This window comes from Phalangium opilio, unplaced genomic scaffold (assembly GCF_054372755.1).
Source record: "Phalangium opilio isolate 3A_F unplaced genomic scaffold, DU_Popi_V2 ptg000077l_1, whole genome shotgun sequence".
NCBI lineage: Eukaryota > Metazoa > Arthropoda > Arachnida > Opiliones > Phalangiidae > Phalangium > Phalangium opilio.
This window is the reverse complement of record NW_028324185.1, coordinates 6,088,464-6,115,225: the sequence shown is the minus strand read 5'-3', so window position 1 is coordinate 6,115,225 and position 26,762 is coordinate 6,088,464. Positions and strand designations below refer to the sequence as shown.

The 26,762-nt window shown below is 37.7% G+C and overlaps 1 protein-coding gene across 1 annotated transcript; it reads right to left on the bottom strand.

Annotated features, from left to right (window-relative positions):
* Positions 1–15,625: 15,625 nt before the first annotated feature.
* On the bottom strand, positions 15,626–20,604 carry LOC149657103 (uncharacterized). Its single transcript, XM_089844671.1, has 4 exons — positions 20,544–20,604; positions 18,096–18,251; positions 17,735–18,012; positions 15,626–17,671 (listed from the first exon to the last, which is right to left on the bottom strand). Exons 1-4 carry the CDS (start codon positions 20,602–20,604, stop codon positions 15,752–15,754), a joined length of 2,415 nt encoding a protein of 804 aa, XP_089700797.1. The 3' UTR covers positions 15,626–15,751.
* Positions 20,605–26,762: the final 6,158 nt, after the last annotated feature.

Here is a 26,762-nt window from a genome sequence, read left to right as displayed (position 1 = left end):
CATCGACTACGAAATCTTCAAGTTTCGAGAAGCAAAGCAAGTAGCAACTGAGAATATAGATGCCTATCACGTTCGACTACGTACATTATCACAATTTTGCGCTTTTGATGATGTTGAATTGGATATCAAACGCCATATCGTTCAAACCTGTAATTCAAAAAAGTTACGACGTGCCGCATTACAGGATCCTTGCATCGACTTAGATAAGTTGGTACAAATGGCTCGCTTAATGGACACGTCGGAAAGTCAAGCCACCACCATAGAGAGCACCAATCATCTACCATCGGCACCAACCACCATTTATTATCTTAAGAACTCGACCGTAAAACATGCCTCAACTAATCGTTTCACCAAACGTGACGTATCTAATTCTCAACAATCACAATGTGGCTTATGTGGTGGCCATTACCCGCACCAAAAATCTCCTTGTCTAAAGGCAAATCCTGCCGTAATTGTGGCAAATTGAATCATTTTGCTAAAATGTGTCGCTCACCATCCAATCAATCTCATCAGGCCCCTACAGAGAAGGGTCCACCTACCTCAAACAAAAGGTGTCCCAAATTTCGTATGTTGCAAGAACAACACGACGGTGACACTGAATTTCTCTTCGCCGTAAGTGCTCACGAGGACAAACCAGCCGGCGCCAAACCATTCCTTAGGGTTCATATCGGACACGACGTAATCACTGTCCTTATGGATTCGGGCTCGGATGTAAACGTACTCAGTTACAACACCTATCAAGCCTTAACCAATAAACCACAACTACAACCATCTCGTCACGCCCTGCACACTTATGGATCTAAGACACCTATGACTATACTATTGAGGCTGAGATTCATATCAATGACCATAGCGCTACAGAGAACTTTTATGTTACTCAGGTTACAGGTTTGGTTACTCCATCGTTAATTGGATATCCAACACTACTCCGTTTCAACATACTCCCATCACCTGCCGAATTACTCACGCTTAATTCACTCAATAAAGAGGATATTATTGGACAATATCCTAATCTCTTTCAAGGTCTTGGTAAGATCCAGGGCGTGAATATCACACTTGCTATTGATGAATCCGTCAAACTGGTAGCGCAACCACACAGAAGAGTCCCCTTTCATCTACGCCAGGCTTTAGAGGAAGAGCTCGATAAACTTCTGGCTGATGAGATCATTGAACCAGTTTCTGGCCCTACCCCTTGGGTATCTCCCATTGTCTTAGTAGCTAAAGGAGGCAAAATACGGCTATGTGTGGATATGCGTATTCCTAACCAAGCTATCTCAAGAGAACGAAATGTTATGCCGACCATTGAGGACATCATACACAAACTTAATGGTGCTGCTGTGTTCTCAAGGATAGATTTAAACAAAGGGTACCACCAGCTGACATTGGATGAAGATTCTGGGCCAATAACCACCTTCAGCACTCACAGAGGGCTTTGTCAGTATAAAAGATTAAGCTTTGGCATAAACTCTGCCGCCGAAGTTTTTCACCACATCATCCACATGATCCAGGATTTTAATGGTTCCGTTAATGCCACCGACGACATTCTAATATTTGGCGCAACCCAAGCTAAACATGACATAGCATTAACAAAGGTTCTAACCCGCCTTCAGGAAAATAATATTACGCTCAATAAGGACAAATGTCTGTTTAGTCAACCTCGGTTTGAATTCTGTGGTCATATCTTAGGGCCATCTGGAATGTCACTTCAAAAAACGAAAATCAAGGCTCTGCAAACAATTGCAACACCATCCACACTAGATGAGGTGCGCAGTCTGCTCGGACTGGCCACTTACTGCTCGCGCTTCATACCGCACTTCTCTGACACCACCCTACCACTACGGGCTCTCACCAAGAAAGATGTCCCATGGCATTGGCGTACCGATCAGGAGACCGCCTTGGCAACCTTGAAAGCTCAGCCCTCCCAAGACTTCAGTCTTTCATACTTTGATCCCGCCAAGCAAACCGTTGTTTACGTGGATGCCAGTCCCACAGGCCTTGGCGCCATTTTATCGCAATTGGACTCGAAGGGAAATCTTTACATCATCTCCTTCGCAAGTAAATCTCTCACTGAAGTAGAATCAAGATACGCGCAAACGGAACGAGAAGCGCTCGCCGTTGTGTGGAGTTGCGAACATTATCACCTGTACCTTTATGGCTCAGCGTTTAAAGTAATTACAGACCACCTACCTCTCCTGACGCTGTTAGGCAAACCAAAAGCTAAAACGTCAGCTAGGATCGAAAGATGGAATTTAAGGCTGATGCCTTATGCCATATCACTAGAGTGTAAGCCCGGCAAACTTCATCCCGCCGATTACTTATCACGTCACCCCATCGCCACTTTGACACCCAACACATGTACCTCCCCTCTCTCACCGGCCACCGAAGATCACTTATGCATGATACTACGTCAGGCTATACCGAAAGCCGTCACCTATGAGGAACTCGTGGAAGAATCCAAAGCAGATTCTACGGTAAAATTTAACTATGAAATGCTGCGAAAAAACGGAGAGAAAGTTGAAGTCATTCATTGCCAGGATAGACTCGCTGACTACGGCAAAAAAAATGAATAAAAACATTCTCAGGAGACTGAAAAGGCTAGAAAACGAACCTTCCAAAACGGGCGGTTTGGAGAGCGAGTTAGTTCTGTGCGTTGGCCTGCGAATAATGGTCAGAAGGAATATCAGTTTTGAAAAAGGCGTTATAAATGGTACGATGGGTTTCGTAACTGGATTCAAGAAGGACGAACAAGGAAACATTACTGGTATTTTTCTCAGAGTAGATCGTGAACCGAATAAAGATGACGGTAACAGTGACTTTTTAGTTGAGAAAAGTAACCTTAAATTTTTGCTCATGGCAAAAATTTACATTAAGCGCTCCCAGTTTCCCGTATTCCTGGCGTACGCTATTACGATACACAAAAGCCAAGGCATGAGTTTAAAATGCGCCATTACGGATTTGGGTCCGAATTTATTCGGAACGGGCATGGCGTACGTGGCTTTATCGAGAGTGACGTCCTTGGCCAGACTCCATCTATTACAGTTTGATCCGACTAAAATTAAGGCGGATGGACGAGCCATTATGGAGTATAACAGGCTTCGCAAAAAATATAGGCCAGATCTGCCTCTTTTGGAAATAACGGAGTCGAAAGAAAGTCGAGGTGGCAAAAGAAGTGCGCCTACACTATCTAAAAGCCTTTTAGAAGGCGAGGAAGAGAGATGTGTAGAAACACCGAAGAAGAAAAGGAAAGCCCAACAGAGTTTGGATAGTTTGCCCTTGAAGGGTTTAGCTAACGATGACCAAGTAACATGCTGTTCTAGGTATCACTCATTCTGTTCTAGGTTTCACTATTTCTGTTCTAGGTTTCACTCTTTCTGTTCTAGGTTTCACTCTTTCTGTTCTAGGTTTCACTCTTTCTGTTCTATGTTTCACTCTTTCTGTTCTATGTTTCACTCTTTCTGTCCTATGTTTCACTCTTTCTGTCCTATGTTTCACTCCTTCTGTTCTATGTTTCACTCTTTCTATTCTATGTTTCACTCTTTCTGTTCTAGGTTTCACTCTTTCTGTTCTATGTTTCATTCTTTCTGTTCTATGTTTCATTCTTTCTGTTCTATGTATCATTCTTTCTGTTCTATGTTTCACTCTTTTTGTTCTATGTTTCACTCTTTCTGTCCTAGGTTTCACTCTTTCTGTTCTAGGTTTCACTCTTTCTGTTCTATGTTTCACTCTTTCTGTTCTAGGTTTCACTCTTTCTGTTCTAGGTTTCACTCTTTCTGTCCTATGTTTCACTCTTTCTGTCCTATGTTTCACTCTTTCTGTCCTATGTTTCACTCTTTCTGTTCTATGTTTCACTCGTTCTGTTCTATGTTTCACTCGTTCTGTTCTATGTTTCACTCGTTCTGTTCTATGTTTCACTCTTTCTGTCCTAGGTTTCACTGTTTCTGTTCTAGGTTTCACTGTTTCTGTTCTATGTTTCACTGTTTCTGTTCTATGTTTCACTCTTTCTGTTCTATGTTTCACTCTTTCTGTTCTATGTTTCACTCTTTCTGTTCTATGTTTCACTCTTTCTGTTCTAGGTTTCACTCTTTCTGTCCTATGTTTCACTCTTTCTGTCCTATGTTTCACTCTTTCTGTCCTATGTTTCACTCCTTCTGTTCTATGTTTCACTCTTTCTATTCTATGTTTCACTCTTTCTGTTCTAGGTTTCACTCTTTCTGTTCTAGGTTTCACTCTTTCTGTCCTATGTTTCACTCTTTCTGTTCTATGTTTCACTCTTTCTGTTCTATGTTTCACTCTTTCTGTTCAAAGTTTCACTCTTTATGTTCAAAGTTGCACTCTTACTGTTCAAATCTTCACCATTTATGATTAAAGTTTCACCATTTATGTTTAAAGTTTCACCATTTATGTACAAAGTTACACTATTTCTGTTCAAAGTTACACTCTCTCTGTTCAAAGTTTCACCATTTATGTTTAAAGTTTCACTATTTATGTTCAAAGTTTCACTATTTATGTTCAAAGTTTCACTATTTATGTTCAATTTTTCCCTGTTTCTGTTCAGACATTTCTTATTTCTGCTGAAAGGTTTTTTTATTACTGTTCAAACTTTTCTTATTTGTGCTGATACGTTTTTTATTACTTTTCAAACTTTTGTTGTTCCTGCTGAAACGTTTCAAACTTCTTATTTTGTTGCAAGTTTATTTATCCTTTTTCCTCAAGCTTTTCATGTTTCTGTTCTAATTTTTATTATTTCGGCGATTTAATTCTTTTTCCGAAATTCTACATCGCTTTACTAATTTCTATGGTTTTGAAATCGAATTTCAATGTTCCATAACCAAAATTTCCATGTGATATAAATGTGATGAATACCTTATTACCTAATAATGTATGAATTCCTAGAATATAAACGTCTTACTCTTAATCGGAATACATTAATTTATGATTTTAAATTACTTTAGTATAGTGAGATTTAGAACTCGAGATAAATTCCTAATCCAACTGCAAAAGTTAATATGGAAAAGGAATTTTCAAGGTGAAAGATACGTAGTGTAAAACGGATGATTTCAAAGTTCAGACTAAATAACAGAAAATCAATGAAACACCATCTCCTCATTAACATTAATTTATGTTTTGATATTATTGCAGTTTGGTTTCTAATATGTTTATAGGTATTAACGTTACAGAAAACGTTTTCAGATGACAGAATTCCGATTAAGTTTTCTTCACAAGGAACTAAAAAAGTGGTTAAAAGTGACATGAAGTGTCTATAATTCATTTTATAGTATCGGCAAAACACTAAAAATTGGTTAAAGTTTCGCTAAATGATTAGTAAACGTTTCGTTATTCGACTTAAATATATCCGATATTGTTAATATATGACTATTATAAAACAGATAATGAAGTTGAATGACGAAAAAGAGGTCGAAATTGAAAACAAAATGGGTTTATTTCTTGGTAATCACCCACATTTTTTACGTTAATGGACCAATTACTGGTAACATGCGTGTGATCAAATTTCACACACTGTTGAGATCTGCGAGAAGTATTTATACCCTTGTAAAATTTATAGAAATATTAAACACATTACTTACAATTGTACTTTTGTCATTTCATGAACGTTCAACTGCTTTTTAGTTCCTTTGAATGTGATTTGAACCACATTTTAGTAGTTTAACAAAACTTTGATCCACTTTCTTAGTCGTATTAGTTCGCTTTCAATCGAATGCTTTCATTTCACATCAGTTTCATCTGAATTTCAGTAGATTAACAACACTTTAGACCTCTTTTTCGTCATTCAACTTCATTATCTGTTTTAAAATAGTCATATATTAACAATATCGGATATATTTAAGTCGAATAACGAAACGTTTACTAATCATTTAGCGAAACTTAAACCAATTTTTAGTGTTTTGCCGATACTATAAAATAAATTATAGACACTTCATGTCACTTTTAACCACTTTTTTAGTTCCTTGTGAAGAAAACTTAATCGGAATTATGTCATCTGAAAACGTTTTCTGTAACGTTAATACCTATAAACATATTAAAAACCAAACTGCAATAATATCAAAACATAAATTAATGTTAATGAGGAGATGGTGTTTCATTGATTTTCTGTTATTTAGTCTGAACATTGAAATCATCCGTTTTACACTACGTATCTTTCACCTTGAAAATTCGTTTTCCATATAAACTTTTGCAGTTGGATTAGGAATTTATCTGGAGTTCTAAATCTCACAATACTAAAGTAATTTAAAATCATAAATTAATGTATTCCGATTAAGAGTAAGACGTTTATATTCTAGGAATTCATACATTATTAGGTAATAAGGTATTCATCACATTTATATCACATGGGAATTTTGGTTATGGAACATTGAAATTCGATTTCAAAACCATAGAAATTAGTAAAGCGATGTAGAATTTCGGAAAAAGAATTATATCGCCGAAATAATAAAAATTAGAACAGAAACATGAAAAGCTTGAGGAAAAAGGATAAATAAACTTGCAACAAAATAAGAAGTTTGAAACGTTTCATCAGGAACAACAAAAGTTTGAAAAGTAATAAAAAACGTATCAGCGCAAATAAGAAAAGTTTGAACAGTAATAAAAAAACCTTTCAGCAGAAATAAGAAATGTCTGAACAGAAACAGGGAAAAATTGAACATAAATAATGAAACTTTGAACATAAATAGTGAAACTTTAAACATAAATGGTGAAACTTTGAACAGAGAGAGTGTAACTTTGAACAGAAATAGTGTAACTTTGTACATAAAGAGTGAAACTTTGAACAAAAAAAAAGAGTGAAACTTTGAACATAAAGAGTGAAACTTTGATCAGAAAGAGTGAAACTTTGAACAGAAATAGTGCAACTTTAAACATAAATGGTGAAACTTTGAACATAAATGGTGAAACTTTGAACATAAATGGTGAAACTTTAAACATAAATGGTGAAACTTTAATCATAAATGGTGAAGATTTGAACAGTAAGAGTGCAACTTTGAACATAAAGAGTGAAACTTTGAACAGAAAGATTGAAAAATAGAACAGAAAGAGTGAAACAGAACAGAACGAGTGAAACATAGAACAGAAAGAGTGAAACATAGAACAGAAAGAGTGAAACATTGAACAGAAAGAGTGAAACATAGGACAGAAAGAGTGAAACCTAGAACAGAAAGAGTGAAACCTAGAACAGAAAGAGTGAAACATAGAATAGAAAGAGTGAAACATAGAACAGAAGGAGTGAAACATAGGACAGAAAGAGTGAAACATAGAACGGAAAGAGTGAAACATAGAACGGAAAGAGTGAAACATAGAACGGAAAGAGTGAAACATAGAACGGAAAGAGTGAAACAGAGAACGGAAAGAGTGAAACATAGAACGGAAAGAGTGAAACATAGAACGGAAAGAGTGAAACATAGAACGGAAAGAGTGAAACATAGAACGGAAAGAGTGAAACATAGAACGGAAAGAGTGAAACATAGAACGGAAAGAGTGAAACATATAACAGAAAGAGTGAAACATAGGACAGAAAGAGTGAAACATAGAACAGAAAGAGTGAAACATAGAACAGAATGAGTGAAACATGGAACAGAAAGAGTGAAACATGGAACAGAATGAGTGAAACATAGAACAGAAAGAGTGAAACATAGAACAGAAAGAGTGAAACATAGAACAGAAAGAGTGAAACATAGAACAGAAAGAGTGAAACATAGAACAGAAAGAGTGAAACATAGAACAGAAAGAGTGAAACATAGAATAGAAAGAGTGAAACATAGAACGGAAAGAGTGAAACATAGAACGGAAAGAGTGAAACATAGAACGGAAAGAGTGAAACATAGGACGGAAAGAGTGAAACATAGGACAGAAAGAGTGAAACATAGGACAGAAAGAGTGAAACATAGGACAGAAAGAGTGAAACATAGAACAGAAAGAGTGAAACATAGAACAGAATGAGAGAAACATAGAACAGAAAGAGTGAAACATAGAACAGAATGAGTGAAACATAGAACAGAAAGAGTGAAACATAGAACAGAATGAGTGAAACATAGAACAGAATGAGTGAAACATAGAACAGAAAGAGTGAAACATAGAACGGAAAGAGTGAAACATAGAACGGAAAGAGTGAAACATAGAACGGAAAGAGTGAAACATAGGACAGAAAGAGTGAAACATAGAACAGAAAGAGTGAAACATAGAACAGAATGAGTGAAACATAGAACAGAAAGAGTGAAACATAGAACAGAATGAGTGAAACATAGAACAGAAAGAGTGAAACATAGAACAGAAAGAGTGAAACATAGAACAGAAAGAGTGAAACATAGAACAGAAAGAGTGAAACATAGGACAGAAAGAGTGAAACATAGAACAGAAAGAGTGAAACATAGAACAGAATGAGTGAAACATAGAACAGAAAGAGTGAAACATAGAACAGAAAGAGTGAATTATAGAACAGAAAGAGTGAAACATAGAACAGAAAGAGTGAAACATAGAACAGAATGAGTGAAACATAGAACAGAAAGAGTGAAACATAGAACAGAAAGAGTGAATTATAGAACAGAAAGAGTGAAACATAGAACAGAAAGAGTGAAACATAGAACAGAAAGAGTGAAACAGAACAGAAAGAGTGAAACAGAACAGAAAGAGTGAAACATAGAACAGAAAGAGTGAAACATAGAACAGAAAGAGTGAAACATAGAACAGAAAGAGTGAAACCTAGGACAGAAAGAGTGAAACCTAGGACAGAAAGAGTGAAACATAGAACAGAAAGAGTGAAACATAGAACAGAACGAGTGAAACATAGAACAGAAAGAGTGAAACATAGAACAGAAAGAGTGAAACATAGAACGGAAAGAGTGAAACATAGAACAGAAATAGTGAAACATAGGACAGAAAGAGTGAAACATAGGACAGAAAGAGTGAAACATAGAACAGAAAGAGTGAAACATAGAACAGAATGAGTGAAACATAGAACAGAAAGAGTGAAACATAGAACAGAATGAGTGAAACATAGAACAGAAAGAGTGAAACATAGAACAGAATGAGTGAAACATAGAAAAGAAAGAGTGAATTATAGAACAGAAAGAGTGAAACATAGAACAGAAAGAGTGAAACATAGAACAGAAAGAGTGAAACATAGGACAGAAAGAGTGAAACATAGGACAGAAAGAGTGAAACATAGAACAGAAAGAGTGAAACATAGAACAGAATGAGTGAAACATAGAACAGAAAGAGTGAAACATAGAACAGAAAGAGTGAAACATAGAACAGAAAGAGTGAATTATAGAACAGAAAGAGTGAAACATAGAACAGAAAGAGTGAAACATAGAACAGAATGAGTGAAACATAGAACAGAAAGAGTGAAACATAGAACAGAAAGAGTGAATTATAGAACAGAAAGAGTGAAACATAGAACAGAAAGAGTGAAACATAGAACAGAAAGAGTGAAACAGAACAGAAAGAGTGAAACAGAACAGAAAGAGTGAAACATAGAACAGAATGAGTGAAACATAGAACAGAAAGAGTGAAACATAGAACAGAAAGAGTGAAACATAGAACAGAAAGAGTGAAACATAGAACAGAAAGAGTGAAACATAGGACAGAAAGAGTGAAACATAGAACAGAAAGAGTGAAACATAGAACAGAATGAGTGAAACATAGAACAGAAAGAGTGAAACATAGAACAGAAAGAGTGAATTATAGAACAGAAAGAGTGAAACATAGAACAGAAAGAGTGAAACATAGAACAGAATGAGTGAAACATAGAACAGAAAGAGTGAAACATAGAACAGAAAGAGTGAATTATAGAACAGAAAGAGTGAAACATAGAACAGAAAGAGTGAAACATAGAACAGAAAGAGTGAAACAGAACAGAAAGAGTGAAACAGAACAGAAAGAGTGAAACATAGAACAGAAAGAGTGAAACATAGAACAGAAAGAGTGAAACATAGAACAGAAAGAGTGAAACCTAGGACAGAAAGAGTGAAACCTAGGACAGAAAGAGTGAAACATAGAACAGAACGAGTGAAACATAGAACAGAAAGAGTGAAACATAGAACAGAACGAGTGAAACATAGAACAGAAAGAGTGAAACATAGAACAGAAAGAGTGAAACATAGAACGGAAAGAGTGAAACATAGAACAGAAATAGTGAAACATAGGACAGAAAGAGTGAAACATAGGACAGAAAGAGTGAAACATAGAACAGAAAGAGTGAAACATAGAACAGAATGAGTGAAACATAGAACAGAAAGAGTGAAACATAGAACAGAAAGAGTGAAACATAGAATAGAAAGAGTGAAACATAGAACAGAAGGAGTGAAACATAGGACAGAAAGAGTGAAACATAGGACAGAAAGAGTGAAACATAGAACAGAAAGAGTGAAACATAGAACAGAAAGAGTGAAACATAGGACAGAAAGAGTGAAACATAGGACAGAAAGAGTGAAACATAGAACAGAAAGAGTGAAACATAGAACAGAAAGAGTGAAACATAGAACAGAATGAGTGAAACATAGAACAGAAAGAGTGAAACATAGAACAGAAAGAGTGAAACATAGAACAGAAAGAGTGAATTATAGATCAGAAAGAGTGAAACATAGAACAGAATGAGTGAAACATAGAACAGAAAGAGTGAAACATAGAACAGAAAGAGTGAATTATAGAACAGAAAGAGTGAAACATAGAACAGAAAGAGTGAAACATAGAACAGAAAGAGTGAAACAGAACAGAAAGAGTGAAACATAGAACAGAAAGAGTGAAACATAGAACAGAAAGAGTGAAACATAGAACAGAAAGAGTGAAACCTAGAAAAGAAAGAGTGAAACCTAGGACAGAAAGAGTGAAACATAGAACAGATCGAGTGAAACATAGAACAGAAAGAGTGAAACATAGAACAGAAAGAGTGAAACATAGAACAGAAAGAGTGAAACATAGGACAGAAAGAGTGAAACCTAGAACAGAAAGATGAAATTAGTTCACTTCTGCACTTATTAATTTAACCTTTGCTCGCTCGCGCTCGGAGGAAATTTACCGATGATTTGGAAATGAGTTTTACCCTTTTATCATTGTTTAGTATGGTTTGAATTTGATTTTGTTTGTGTTTAGGTGATACAATTGCCATCTTTTCTATTTGTTTTTAATCCATACTTTTAGGAAGACCAAATATTTGTTCTTTCCTCGGTATGTATGTGAAAGAATGGATAAATCAAAGGGATATGCTTTTATCATTTCAAAATCATTATTGGTTCTCTTATCAGATCGAAAGTTCACTCTACTGTTGGCAATGTGAGACAGAGTTTTGAACATAGAGTTTATCTCCCTTATCATTTCAAAATCATTATTGGTTCTCTTATCAGATCGAAAGTTCACTTTACTGTTGGCAATGTGAGACAGAGTTTTGGAAATAGAGTTTATTTCCCTTATCAGTTCAAATAATAATATATTATGATAAGAGAAATTTTATGTTTTTAATATTAAAAATTAATAAAATTAATATTTTATGGGTGTTATAAGATTAAAGATAAGCCAACGAAAAAATTAGAAACACATTAAGTCAATTCAATTTTTGTATTAATCATTACAGTTTAAGATGTTCCCATTAAGATTTGGCGCCTGATACGCTGACGTCATAGGAAGACTGTGGCGCGTCATGTACGTTTCACTGACGTCACAACAATATTGGGGGAAAAATGTGACGCCGTGTTTGATTCATTGACGCCATATTTACTGGTGCCATGTCTGATTCATTGAAGCCATATTTACTGGTGCCATGTCGGATTCATTGACGCCATATTTACTGGTGCCATGTCTGATTCATTGACGCCATATTTACTGGTGCCATGTCTGATTCATTGACGCCATATTTATTGGTGCCAGATCATGTGCCATCTGGCACTGTCTGACGCCACTGTCCCAAAGGTAACACTTCCAATCTACTAAGATCTTACATCTTTTGTCGGCCTCATCGCTTTGTCTAGGTACTTCCCTCTAGTGTTTGTTTTGAAATTTCTTCGCACCTGCTTTGACAGCTCGATCATTTCACACACAGATAGGATATCGGCAAAGTTAATCACGCCCGGGTATATCCTTCTAAAGGGAGCATCAAACGCTTTCGACTCATTCCGTTTGCTCAGACCCTGATTGATACCTCTCCGAGTGACGATGACGTCACGGAGTGGTATTGTCCGTCTGTCACCGCGTTCACAGTTGGCAAATCATAGTAAACGTGTATGCTATATCTGGAACGCGTTGCAATGAGATAGAATACATGTATTAAACCTAAAGACACAACGTGCTGGAGTCTCGAGATCGACGTTTTGCGATACACTTTTTGTAATTTGCATGAATCTTTATAAAATACGGGTGGCGCCACCTATTAGTCACTCGAAGAACTTTTTTATTACCGTCTGCAGCTATCATAGATAATTATCTATGCAGCTATAATACGTGTAACAAGCTGTTAATTAAAATACGCGAGTTAAATAATAAAAACTCTAGTCCTTTTTAATCTAATAAATAGATGAAATAAAAATCATAACTTTGTTTCTGATTCCAAATAAGCCGAGTAAACGTTGTAATTGGTTCCGCTAGAGGCTCACAAATGACGCCGTCACGTTTTGATAAACGTCCTTGATAAAAACAATGTGTTTCGCGGTAGCCAATTTGAATTGTAACTCTGTCTATCTAGGGTGCGAGAAACGTCGAGCCTCCCAATGGCTGCGGATTTTCTTCTCATTTACTGTGAACCAATTGTTTTATATACTTTTTTACAAAAGTTGTTAAAGAGGCATACGCTTGAATTCAAACGTCAACAATAACAATATTTGAAATGATTTTAGGAAATACGTTTCTGAAAACGTCTTAACTAATATTTAGGTAAATTACTGACAATAAAAATAATTAAAATTAATTATATTTAATTAATTATTAAAGAAAAACTTCTCGACTCGGAGAGGTTTAATTTGGTCTCCCAACTTGTTAATCCTAACGAAAGGAGTAGAAGCCAAAAATTGCTTTCTGTGAATACGTTTGCTCCGATTTGCCAACTGCGAACGCGGTGACAGACAGACACACACGTCCAGTGTAATACCTCTCCGTGACGTCATCGTCACACAGAGGTAAAAAGAGAAGTCAGGCTATCACAACTGTAAATCAACTCTTAATTATTTCACCAGAATTCTGATGTCACAAATTCACATGTTAGATTGGTAAGTTGAGCCCAACCATTCTTACAAGCCAATATTGAAGTGACTCGTTTTCTCATGGAATTGTTCATCGATTTGCTTGGTACTCTCTTTAAAAATGTCTGTTACCTTTTGATGTTTGCGACCGTCGCGTTTTTCTTGTCAAAGTTGTCAAGAAAGTGAATAGACACTCTCTTAAAAAAACATAGATCTTATTTTAAATAAAATGAAACATAAAAAACTGCCCTATTTAAAGGGAAGAGGAAATGAATGTAAAACAGGATATTTCTGGTTATGAGTAAATTACCATTGCAATTTACACGGTAATTTACCAGGGTAACTGTAATTTACGATTTACTCGGGAAAATTACGAAAACTGTAATTACCCTGGTCATTACCGTTACCAAATTCTCATTTTTTTCTCTTGGAAAAGGGTCTAAAAGATCCATCTTCTCAAAATGGGTAAGAAGAAGAAAGTGGATATTGCTATTCGAAAGTTTTTTGAGCTGCAAACATCAAAACTCTGGGTTTAAATAATGTAAAATACCAGAAGCACATAGATAACAATAAGAAGTCTACAAGGTGGGGCCTTCCTTAGCTTTAGCTGTACACGCCGTGTAATCTGTGCAGCAAAATGTCTTCCCCTCTTCCCCTTCCTTTTTCATCCAATCGGGAACGAGGAGGGATAGATGCTGTACGTCATCAAACTATTTTACGACTGCGGCGCGCCAAACGTTAATTCTTTACAAATCGTCTGCTTTTTCTAACGAACAGCTGTTTCGTGGTGAGGGCCTAGGCTTATTGAAAACGTTTTTTAAAAATGGAATGTTTAGTGGAAAAACTCTTAAGAAACGTCGAAAATGACGATTTTTTTCTTACTGACGACTCTGGCGAAAGGTTAAAAGCAATCAAGAGTATGAAGAACAATGGCTGTTTAAAAGAAATAATAAATAATATGTGTAACCAACATGGTTTATTATTTTCTAAACACGAAAATGTTGCCGCCCGGGGAGGCTATTCAGCGTTTTTGTTTTCATGGAACAAATGGATCCATCAATTAGTTTATGGAGTCAATGGACCAGATCCAGTTATTAATTGTCCTAAAGAATACGAAAACGAACTTCTTAATGTTTTACATTGGATTGGTTGGCAGTTAGTAGAAGAAAAAGCCAAGGAAAAGAGAGTTGTCGAATTGGAAGGCCAAACGGATAATCAAGTGGTTAGGTTTTTCGCCACAAAAACGCCATATGAACGAGATATTAGTATGGATAAAGTAGAGAAAGTAAAACTGCATGACCCATTTAAAAACAGATAGGCTCTACACAATGAACAGAATTGTAGGTGGTGTTATGGGTGAGATTTGGGGTATGAACCTAAGAGGGATGAATATAAGAGCGAAGATTAAAGCTGGAAAAAAACCACTAACCCAAAAACAACGGGAGAGAGAGAGCCCATGTGCTTTACAAGATAGCGCTTTCGATTAGAAATTCCGAACAACCTATTGAAGACCTACCAGCAGTAATAACGATGATTAATCGAGGTGGATTATTTGTGGCCCATTTTACTTTAATTCCATTTGCCTCTCGAATCATCCAAATGGTTGTGGAGCAGTATAGGTTTTGGACCAATAGCCCTACCCCCAGAAGAATTATTAGTAAGAATTTTTACGGATATTTATAAAGTTTTGCTCTTGATTTTGTATAATTATAAACCTTTTTGTTACAGAGGAGACTGCCAAATTTATAAGGGAAGATGAAAGTTTGAAAGAGCAATTTCATAAGATAGTTAATGAAATTCCAAATGTTATTGAATATGGATTCTCATCTAGTCAACTTGAGGAATTCAGGATTGTTTTCCAAAGGAAGCTAGTTCACGCTAAAATAGCTGACTTAATTAGAGGAGCAACAAGGCAAAGAAATGAGAAGAGGGGGAGAAGAAATGTGGGAGGCCAAAACTTACGTTGCATGCTATACGGGGCTGGAAAATCCAAAAAGGTTACTGTGATTAAAAAGGTTTCTAAAAAAACAAAAGTAAAGCCTAAAGGCAAAAACAATAAATCTTCCCCTGCAAGGATGGCTAAATCTGTGACAAAAGACATTGACTGTTCCAATAAACTCGCCGTAAGTCCTAAACTTAAAGTGTCATTGACATCCGTTGTATCAAGAAAGAGGTTTGCCGAGGAAAATGTGAAATCGAAGTCAGGCAGGGTAATTAAGAGGAAGGCTTTAAACGACTTTTACTACGATTAAAAAAAGCTGTTGTGATAAACCATTGCAATAATTTGTGATAGAACTTTGTTATTTTGAAAAACTAAAGCTACTGTAAAACAAAAAAAAACAAAACCAAAAATATTAAAAATGCAGAAAAATGTTAATATTTCAAATGATCATAAGTGTTTTATTTATCACACACATCTAATCCCACTTTTCGGAATGATGCCTCAGAATTTTGGGATGTGTTGGTGCATCCCTTAATTAACAAGGCCCTTCGTGCACTACTATAGTTCACACTTGTTAGTTTTCCAGCAGTACCGTACTTCATTTGGCTAAATAAAGTTTCTACTGCTGATCCATTTATCCTAACGGGGTAAGGTATCTTGATGGATGCCGCGCCGAAAAATCTTCCACGTACCCAATGAAGCCATAAATACTTATTCTCAAAAGCTCAAAGGTTTGCCAAGCAAGAAACTTGGGATTATTGGTCAGTTTTTCCTCGTCTGCAATTCTTTCTGTTGCCCAATCTTCAAAGTATTTTAACCCATTTATCATAGACTTTATGGGTGGAGAATCTACATTATACACGCGAGCTTTAGATAGCAAGCCGTCTTCAAAAATATCATGGCAAGCCTTTAAATAGTCAAAGGAAGCCATTACGCTTAGTTTGTCTGTCGGCACATTTTCAAACAACGGATTTGCATAATTAAAAAGTTCCCCCAGAACTTCGTTTTGCTGCATAATTCTAGCAGGTGTTACGTTAAGTTCTGTCCAAGAATCACGGTCCACGTAAGATTGTTGCAGACCCTTAACTTGAACCAATTCGTGACAATCCCTTCGAGAATCTTCCCTTTTTTTCATGTCAATAATTGCTTTCCAACCAAACTTGACATTATTTTTGGTAAAGTCCCTTGTGCCCTCCATCTGGGAATGATTAAGGACGTTGATCATGTTTTTAAGTTGGTGACTCGGGCATACTACCCAATAAATCCAGGCTCCTTGAACACACCAATTTTGAAGCTTTACATTAAACTTAAAATTATACGACCCATCTTCATTCTTGGAAGGTTCTTGTGCTTTCTTGAATCCCAAACTTTGTCTTAAACTAGACAAATTACTACTTCCACCGTCGCAAACAAGAATCCCAATTTCCAGATTGACTGAATGAAATGCAAAAACAGTCTTCATGAGGGTACTAGTAATTTCTGCATGTGTAACAGGCTTGGCAAACATAAAATAGGGGCCGATGATATCAAATGCAGTGGTAGTACATCTCCAAAGATATTGTAAGGCGTATTCAGCTTCTAAAACGTCAGAAAGGCTTTTCACTTTATACAAATCTTCCAATGATGCATACTCATTTGGATCCATCGCTGCACCAACAAACTCTCCGTTCTTAGAGTTCCACATTAATTTGCCAATAATTTTCACCTCATCAAAAATAAGCGCGCCTTCTTTTGGTGGATTCTGATATTCAGGGTGGTTTTGTAAAAACTGGTCAAACCGTTTAGATTCCTTTTTAAGGTGTACAAGGTCAATTCCTGGCTTGCTTTCTATTCGCCGCACTTTGGCTCTTACAGTGTGGATACTAGGTAATTGCAGTACATCAAAGGATGCAAGAGCTTCATACGCAGCAGGTGAGCGAGAATATACACTGAGGGCAATTCTGTATGTTAGGGGACTCCATCTGTTGCTATGAGATCCAGTTGTACATTTCTCCTGATCATTCATGAAATCATTTGGTGATTTAGCTTTAGTATTCAGCTCCCAAGCCTTCTTTAACGCTACCCCCATAATCTTGTTTTTTTTCTTGGCTTCTTCAAAGATTTCCTCCAAATCTTTCTTTCCTTTTAAGTTAATTTCCGTAACAACATTTTCCATTTGTTTACTTTGATCTTTACTTAATTGTAGGCTTGTCTCTATTAGCTTCTTTTCTAGACTATTTACTTTATGAACTAACGTTGATCGTCTCTGCCTAATGTTTGTAAATCGCTTTTTCTTGGATCTCGGACTCAAAACCCCAATCCGGCATCTTGACTCAACCGATTGTCTTTTCAATTTCGTTGCGGGAGTGACTTGCTCTTTCTTCTTCTTGAAAGATGTCAAATATCGGTTTAAAGCACTGCAATTTGAACACGGGTAAAGCTTGCTTTTAATCTTCTCCTTTGCGGCATTTAGTGGAGGGACAAACCATGCCAAACAATCCAATGACTGATATCGCTCAAACGGATAAAGAAACATTTTCATGTTTTTGGTGTTATCCATCCCACCCGCTACTTCCTATAAAAATTGTTTCTTGGTGAATAAACATACATTTTAACTGGTATATTTGTTAACACATACCTTAGGTATTCTAGTGCAAAAAACGTAGTTTTCAGCCAAAGATGCCATGGCCTTAAGGACCACATCCAAATTAAGAGTTTCGTTTTCGAAATTGTAAAAATTATCCTCCACCACCATTTTGAAGAGCGTCAAAACTGATAGTTTTCCTTTGCTAGAAAACAATAATCGTCGTGGTACATCATGATAAGTTGTGACTGGTAGTAATCCATGTTCAAGAGAGACATCCAAGTATTCCAAATGATCGTCCTGGGTTTTCAGTCTTCTTATAGAAAGTCCGGCTATATATAATAATATTAAAGTAATACACAACAAAAAGGATATCAGACTCATGCCGTTCATGAATCCACTATGCTTTGTTTACCTTGACCTGAAGTATCTATGAATTGTTTAACGGCTAATAAGACTGGATCAAGTGGAGCTTCAAAAGCTTCTATTTTTGATGTAAGCTCTTGATTCGGTGAATTGTAGCACTCATAAATGTCACCTAGGAAACGAATAACAGAATTGCTTAATGCTTCTGATAATATTCATTATTATAATATTTATTTCGCTACCTCCATTGGACGTTTCTGAAGACCTTTCAGGTGTCAAAAGATTCGGTGTCAGTTTTTCTGGACTTTCTTCTAACATAAGTCTTTTCGGCTGAATGTCTTCGACAGACGTGTCCGAGTTTTCCTCGATTGACTTACGCTTTCGTGGTTTTATACATGATTTAATATTTGCAATTTCGTTCATTTCTTCCCATTTTTCAAGTGAAATGTGAAATCCGAAAATCTCCGTTTGAGTCTCAGCATTGGAAAACCATTTTCAAACCGTTTGCGTTTGAACCACTCTATATTCTTGCTTTAAGCCTTTGCCATTCGGCTCTAACGTTACTAAGTCACTTCTTTCAAAGGCTTGTACACCAAATTCGCACGTATCTTTGAACATTAACAAAGTATTACATTGCGTTTGTTGATTTTTGGTTTTCATAGCATCCAGCTGCGCTTGAGTTTTTTTTCGTGGCATTTCGAGATTTAATATTTGATGCACTTATACTACAGAACAGAACCCTACTCAATTCAACAGCCACGTTTCCAGTCTCCAGACCAAATATTACACAAACGCGATAATTCAAGAACTGCCAAGCCTCTGGGAACTACTTCTTTTGAGCCCATTAACGCATGTACCTGTACTACGGCCCATGAACGTAAGAATCCGCGAAGAGGGGAAAAATTTAAAAGGGGCTACGCAGAATAGATGGCGCACGCCTGGTGCCACCTTGTAGACTTCTTATTGTTATCTATGTGCTTCTGAAAATACTATTCTATGAAAAGTGTAGCTGTGTTCAATTGATTTTTTCATTGTTTAGCTTATAAACGATCAATATAATATATTTTTGAATTTTCATAAATAACCAAGAATGGTAATTTACGCGGTAACTTACGGCGTAATTTTCCATTTTCCAAAATTACCCTAATTTTCGAACCCTAATTATGAGGCAAATGAATTTTCTATAATTATAAGTTTAATTTTTCTTTTTAAAGATGGCAGCACGAGACGTGCTAGAATATTACCGATTCGTGATTTAGATATTAACGTAAACAAGCTACACGTTTGTCACCGCGTTACTGTCCATTAATCTACGCCAGTAACCATTCATGCAGTTAAAGAAGATTATAGTTTAATTAAGCTACTTTAATTAACACAATAAAATTATTTTTCAAAAAATGAAACGTCGACGCATCTTTGTTGTTGCTTAATTTCTTCATTAATTTAAAGTATTTTCATCTAAATTTCTTTCGCAATTTTATACGCAATTTCCGTTCCACAAATTCCTCATCTTATTTCAACTTTCTAATTAATGTTCCCTTTAAATTAACGAAGTTAACATTTTGAACCAAAGGATAAAATAAAGTACCAAAACATTTACAGGTGGGTTAGCTATTAGATGAGGACCCCGTTGAACGTTCCGAGATCAGGTCTTTGCTTCAAATGAAGTCTGCTATCACAAGTTAATAATTAATAAAAACTGTCATTGTAGACAAAGACGGGAAAGTGTAAAAGATAAGTGTTGAAAATGAATTGCCTGAAGTAACAGATATTAAAATTTTCACTTTTGAGGACATGATCATAAAACATCGATTATTTGAAAAATTCTTATCTTACTTTTTTCACCAAATTTTCATTATGCTCAAAATATTTTTCTACATTATTTACACAAGTATTTTGCTCTATATAGTAATTCCAGAAAAAATGGTATCTTCAAGTTTTTTAAGGGATACTGGTTTGATACTAGGTTTAACTTTTGACTAATACTCCAATTTTTATATTTTAAAATTGTAAATATTGCCAAGCAGAAAATTACAAAGGCCGTTTGACTGTGATGTAGTTATTAGTGTCGAAAAGATCTTTAGATTTATAGTAATATTTTGGGAGCTATACATCACGTTAATTTTGATATTTTTAAAATTTTCAAAATAACGACTAGGATTTGCCAAGTTTTCACACAGTTTTTTAAACCATTTTCTGACTAATTTATTCTCCTTAGGGCTGTGCTAGCCTTGAATTTTTGGTTTCGAGTCGAGTCTCGAGTATTGAAATTTTCCCTTATCGAGCCGAGTCTCGAGTACTCGAATCGAGTATCGAGTAGTTGGAAAATTTGTTTCGAGTATTTATCGAGTAATTGGGAATTGATTTTCTAGTGTTTTCACACTTTCTGTTAATTTATTGCTCTCATAATAGACATTTGGTGTAATTTTGATCATCGACAACTACTTCCATCAATTCCCAGACGGTACTAGTCTTCTTCTCTTTAAATTTAACGAACTTAATTCCTCATAAATATCTTCTTCGGAATCTCGTTCCTCACCGAAGTCACTTGTAGCCATTGTTATACTTCGCGCAAAGTTCCAAACGAAAATTACTAAGCTAAACTTAAAAAAAAATTAATTAATAAAATAATAATAGTAAACGCGCCATTAACGGTATTTCATTACTTTTACTTCCACTATTTTACCAGCTAGGAGCTACTACCCTACTACATTGCACGGGCATTATGATCTAAACTACCCAATGAGCACTAATGTGCGTCTGTTAACCAATAAGCGTGACTTTCTTGTGGATTTTTATAGCTATTACATCCTATTTTCAGAGTTGAAGGCTTTCCAAAAGCAGGTTCGGGTATTTATCGAGCCTTAGTTTGATACTGGAAACTTTTTCGGGTCACAGAAAATCTCTTATCGAGTACTCGCACAGCTCTTTCTCCTTATAGGACCGAATACTCAAAACTCATTGTAAAATTTTGATATAAAATAAAATGTACCCGCGTACTGGTATTGAAATGATGCACGTGTTTCATGACAAAATATTTTGACTAAAGTAATTTTGGTGAAAAAAACTAAGATAAGAATTTTATTAAATAATCGATGTTTTATGCTCATATCTTCAAAAGTGAAAATTTAAATATCTGTACTTCAGGCAATTCATTTTGTACACTTATCTTTCACACTTTCCCGTCTTTGTTTACAATGACAGTTTTTATTAATATCTGTTACTTCAGTCTTAATACTAATTCAAATTGTTCAGAAACCTTAGGAGAGTAAAAGTATTAGGGCATTGTGCATTCATTAGTTAACACGTTTGAACTAACCAACCATCTATTATAAAACTGTCATTCCTGACTGCTTGACTTGACAATGAACGTCCGGTGAAACTCAACTTGCTTTCCCGTCATTTTAACATGCAAATACAGAGGAAGCTGAACAGTACATAGTTATACCACAAAAGGATTCCGTACACCTGAGCACCAACACATGTTATATACTTATCAAGTTCAATTACCAATCATCTGTAATCTGGCTTAATTACCAGTCGTCGGTAATCTAGCTTAATTACCAGTCGTCGGTAATCTAGCTTAATTACCAGTCGTCGGTAATCTAGCTTAATTACCAGTCGTCCGTAATCTAGCTTAATTACCAGTCGTGGGTAATCTAGCTTAATTACCAGTCGTAGGTAATCTAGCTTAATTCTCTAAGGCAGTTCGTAACTTAATATATATGTGTGAGGTCCTTTTCAACTTAACTTGTTAGCTCACACAAGCTTAGACCTAAGCTTGTTTTTTAACCACCACGAAAATTGGACCAAATAGCCATAACCGTGCTAACATCTTAGACTGATTCTTATCCATGCTAAAATATCGCAGATTGGAATGGTTTTGAAAATTTGAAATTAAACATACTTAGACTTAATTTAATTAATGAAAATTGAAAAGCGGAAAATCTAAATACCAGGCTTTCGTATAAAACTGTTTTCAAGTCAATCAAATGAATAGTTATTGCATTACGGCTACCACAAAAAAGTTCCCATGTTTTTTAAAATGGAAAAATTTCGAATTTTTCGTCAAAATGACTGATTAATTTTATGGAAGTGAAAACCACCCTTAGAAACTTCATTTTTTATAAAATAAACTATTAAATGGATCTCTTTGAAATTTTAACCATATAATGATGGCCCGAATTGTAGTTTTGTGGAATTGTTTCAAAACAGTTAATACGATACAAAAAAAGTTATATCCAATCAAAAACTGTTCCTTATACATAAAAAACCAGTATGAATTTAGGTTTCCCAACTTGTTTCTTTTAGCTCAAAGACCATTTCCAAAACGTTTGTTCATTGGTGGAATACCCAGAATTTACACCAAGTTCTACCGAAAAATATCAAACACGTTCTGTCAAACTGAACGGCAATTCCGTCATGCAATTGGCGTGAAATATTTCGGTCGAACTTCCTTCCACCGTATTTCGTTCTGATTTTTCCGCCCAGTAAGATCTAAGGTTTAGGCAATCGAAACTTTAATTACCGATATTGTAACCCTCAATATAATATTTGAACGAAAGGGAATATCTTCCCGAGAGCCATAAAATAAATTAAGGACAACTTACAGTTTTAATCCAAATCCAACAACAATTTTATTTCAGTTAACTGATATAGGGATAAACCCGTAACCGAACTGGTATGCAAAAGTCAATCCGTCTTAGGAGAAATCATAAACAGAACTGATTAGCAAAACTAAATTATCCTAGATCACATGTGTGGAAGGGGGAGTGGCTTCTGACATGGAGGCTAGATATGCCCTGCCAGAACCAAGGAGTGGAAGCTCCAAGAATTCTGGCAGCCATGTTACATCCCCCCTCTTTAGGAACTTTTATTTATAATGCAAAATTATAGAACAATTTCAAGAATGTTTGTTTCAAGTGAAAGTTACCCCGAGGAACCTAATATTTTAGCAGGGGTGGAAAAAATGGTTTATCACAAAGTTTTTTTTCTTCATTTTGATGACGGCGTTCTAGTTCTTCTCCGGCCATCTAGAATGATACTCTTTTAGTACCCCCTCTTTTTTGCTTGGGAAATAAATTCCCAAGGAAAAATTGAGATTGGTTCTCGGACAAAAGAGAAATGTTCCCTGGTTAGGTTCGGGATCTTATTATTTTGAAGGTAAACTTGGACCTCGTATTTTGATCGTAGTCGTTTATTGTCAGGAGGTCGGTAATAGATATCGACTTCCTCCCGGCATAACCGTTGCTCTCTTACACAGTTCTCTACGCCATCCCAATCGAAAAGGCTCTATATAGACATCGGGTAAGGAAGCCCTGTTTAATCTTGGGGTCCTCATCGACTCAGATAATGTGGCCGATGAACTTTCGGACTCACGCAGCGAGTGGGAATGCGACTGAGAGATCTGTTCAGGTGTCAAAATCTCCTCCGAAAAGCCGGAAGAAGGTGAATGGTGTAGCTCCGGATCCGCGACTAAGTTTTCAGGAGTTTGCTCAGGCGTTAGAATCTCATCCGTAAAATTAGAATGTTCCGCGACTGATATTACATGATCAGACGGGGAAGCCTCCCCTGCCGCTGAAGGCGAACTGTCACATGAGGGATGAGTGAGCTGGAAGGCTCGCATATCGTGATTGGTACGGAGTAGGAGAGGAGGGTCTTCAAATAGGGCCAGCCCGGTTCACTGTCAGAGTCAGAAGGGTGATGAGAATCATCTGGTATTGCAGGAGGGATCTGTTGATCTGAGTCCTGATCGTCCTGAGGAGGTGACGTTGAAGTAGAGGAGGATGATGATGATGAGGAAGTCTCCGTGGGTTGGGGTGCATGACTATCTTCCGTAGGAGAGCTTGGCTCTGGATCATCGGCGGGTGCATCGTCGAAGACAGCTACATTCGTCCATTAGAGTTTCAAATGTTCAAGGTTAACTTTCCCTACATTCTGTCCGGAGATAGCATTCTCCAACTCATAGACAACGGCGGAATGTTTAGTTACTATTTTAAAGGGACCTGCCCATTTAGGACTGAGTTTTCTCACAATTTGGCCTGTCGTACTCGACAAAGGATGGGTTTCCATCCATACTAACGTTCCTACCACAAATTCTAGAGGGTCATGGCGGAGGTCATAGTATTTCTTTTGATGAGCCTTAGCTAATTTGAAAGCGCCGCGTTGATGTCGGCGTTGATTTCGTCTTTGTTGTTTTTCCATGCGTTAAATTACCCGAGGATTGAAGGGCGCGGTGGTTTCTAGACGTTTTACGTGATTTTGGAAACGGGAATGGCGTAGTTTAGCCGAAGGTTTCATTTTGGCACGTCGAGCAATGGATACGATGAGTTCGGTAATGAAAACAGAAGTAACCTCTTTTCCGGGAGACCGTCTTCTAGTAACGACCGGGGGAAAAGCTTGTGGGGCTAGTTCGGAGGCGAGTAGAGCGTCGAAGACCCCCGTGGTCTTGATTTTGTTGGCAAACCTCTGGAGAGGGCGTGATAGTGAGGGGGGACGGTGTAGAGGTGGAATCCGCTTTTTCTTTGGTTGAGACCAGGTGTGGGGCATCCTCGGGAAAATATTTCTGTATTGTCGGTTTATCACGGAAATGGACACGGGGGCTGGAACTTGGAACGTCATTTCGAGCTATATAGGGTTTTAATCTCTCGACCGATACAATATCGTTTTTGCCCCCATCTGACGAGCGAATTTCAAAGTTATTTGGGGCGGTTTGGCGGATAATTTGAAATGGGCCCGCGTATTGGTGGAGAAGTATCTCGGAGAGGCCTGGGACTCGGCGGGGAGTTTTTAGGAACACGAGGTCCCCTTCCTTGTAAGAGGCTTCCCTGCGTTTCAAGTCGAACCGCTCCTTGTTTTTAGTTTGTGCCATGGCGTGGCGGTCGGCAGCTAAGTTCCTGGCACGTTGAGCGTATAAGATGTTTTCAAAGCCGAATTGGGTTCGTAGAGTTGAAGCGGGAAGTTGTAAAGCGGCGTCCAAGCGTAAATCGGCCTCGTAGCCGTGTAGCAGGAAGAAGGGCGTGTATCCGGTGACGGCCTGGGTGGAGGTATTATAAGCGAACACTAGACAGGGTAAGAATCGATCCCAATCTCTATGATCGCCGGACACGTATTGGGCCATCATGTCGGCTAGGGTCTTATTAAATCGTTCTACTAGTCCATTGGTACGCGGATGGTAGGCTGTGGTGCGAATGTGGCGAACTGAATAGAGTTTATTTACTTCTTCCATGAGTTTGTTGACATTCTCCGTGCCGCGGTCGGTGATTAGTTCTTTTGGGGCTCCAAACTTAAGCATGACGTCGTGTGTTAGGAACCGTGCAACTTCCTCAGCCGTCCCTCGAGGGATGGCCTTGGCGATTACCATGCGCGTGCAATAATCCGTGCATACCACTAGGTGGACATTGCCTTCATGCGAGGTTGGGAAGGGTCCAAGCTTATCCAGTCCTACCCTCTCGAAAGGCTTAACCGTGGGGGGAATGGGTTGAAGTAGTCCTGCTGGTTTTCCTGGGTAGATTTTTTGCCGTTGGCAGAGAGCACAGGACTGCACATAGTTGGTGACCTGTGAAAGCATCTTTGGCCAGAAGAATCTGGAGCGAATGCGTTTCCAGGTACGTTGAAGGCCCAGGTGACCAGCCGTAACGTCATCATGTAACGCATAAAGTATTGCATTCCTGATAGCTTTAGGAGCCACTAGAACGGATGTTAGTCCTTCGTCGATCCTAACCCTTCGGAAGAGAAGGCCATCGATTAATTCAAAACAGCGGGCCGTTTTCCGAAGGGTTTTTGGTGCAGTCAACGGTTCATCTTCCAGAAACTGTATAATGGACGCCATAAATGGGTCCTGGCGTTGTAGAGATGGTATGTCGAATTGGGTGAGGTCCAGGGAATTCACCTCCGCCGAGGTTATCAGAGAGGCGTGAATGGTTGGGGCCGGTTCAAACGGAGACCGAGAGAGCGCGTCTGCGTCCAGGTGTTTACGCCCGTTTTTAAATCGGATAATTGGATCGAATTCCTGGAGGGTCAATGAACAACGGGCGAGACGTCCGTTGGGGTTTTTCACGGATGTGAGCCAGCATAACCCATGATGGTCGGTTACCACGGAAAGAGGGCGCCCGTGTACGTAAGGTCGGAACTTATTGACTCCAAAAACTATGGCTAGGCACTCTCGCTCGGTTGGCCTGTAATTCCGCTCGGCTGAGTTGAGTAGGCGACTGGCATAGGCGATAACCCTTTGTGGGTTATTGATACGTTGCTTCAAAATGGCGCCCACCTCGTAGGCTGATGCGTCCGTATGTATCTCGAAAGGCTGGTTCCACTGGGGGTGTTGAACTATGGGTGAGGACACGAGACAGTCGCGAAGATGGTGGAAGGCTCGATCGGCGGCGCCATCCCAATGGAAGGGGTTTTCTTTCTTCGTAAGCTCTGTTAGTGGCTTGGAGATGCCGGCAAAGTCCTTAATAAATCGGCGGTAGTACCCTGCCAACCCCAGGAATTGTTGTATTTGTTTAACTGTCTTGGGGGTGCTGAACTTTGCCACTGCTTCTAAGTTTCGTGGGTCGGGGGCTATGCCATTTCCATCGATGGTGTGACCGAGGTACCGAATTCGGGAATTCGCAAAAGAACATTTTATTATTATTATTATTATTGTTGAGGATGAGGAGGGTACGCGCCCTGGCACCGATGCCAAAGGCATATTGTGCATCCTCATATTCAGGCC

Excerpts from the sequence above, each read along its gene's own strand:
- LOC149657103 (XM_089844671.1), bottom strand. The coding sequence starts at position 20,604 with ATGGCTACAAGTGACTTCGGTGAGGAACGAGATTCCGAAGAAGATATT. Across the intron at positions 18,252-20,543 it reads AGATATTTATGAGGAATTAA|AAGCATTAAGCAATTCTGTT; the intron begins GTTCGTTAAATT and ends GAATATTATCAG. Across the intron at positions 17,672-17,734 it reads TTTGCACTAGAATACCTAAG|GAAGTAGCGGGTGGGATGGA; the intron begins GTATGTGTTAAC and ends CAATTTTTATAG.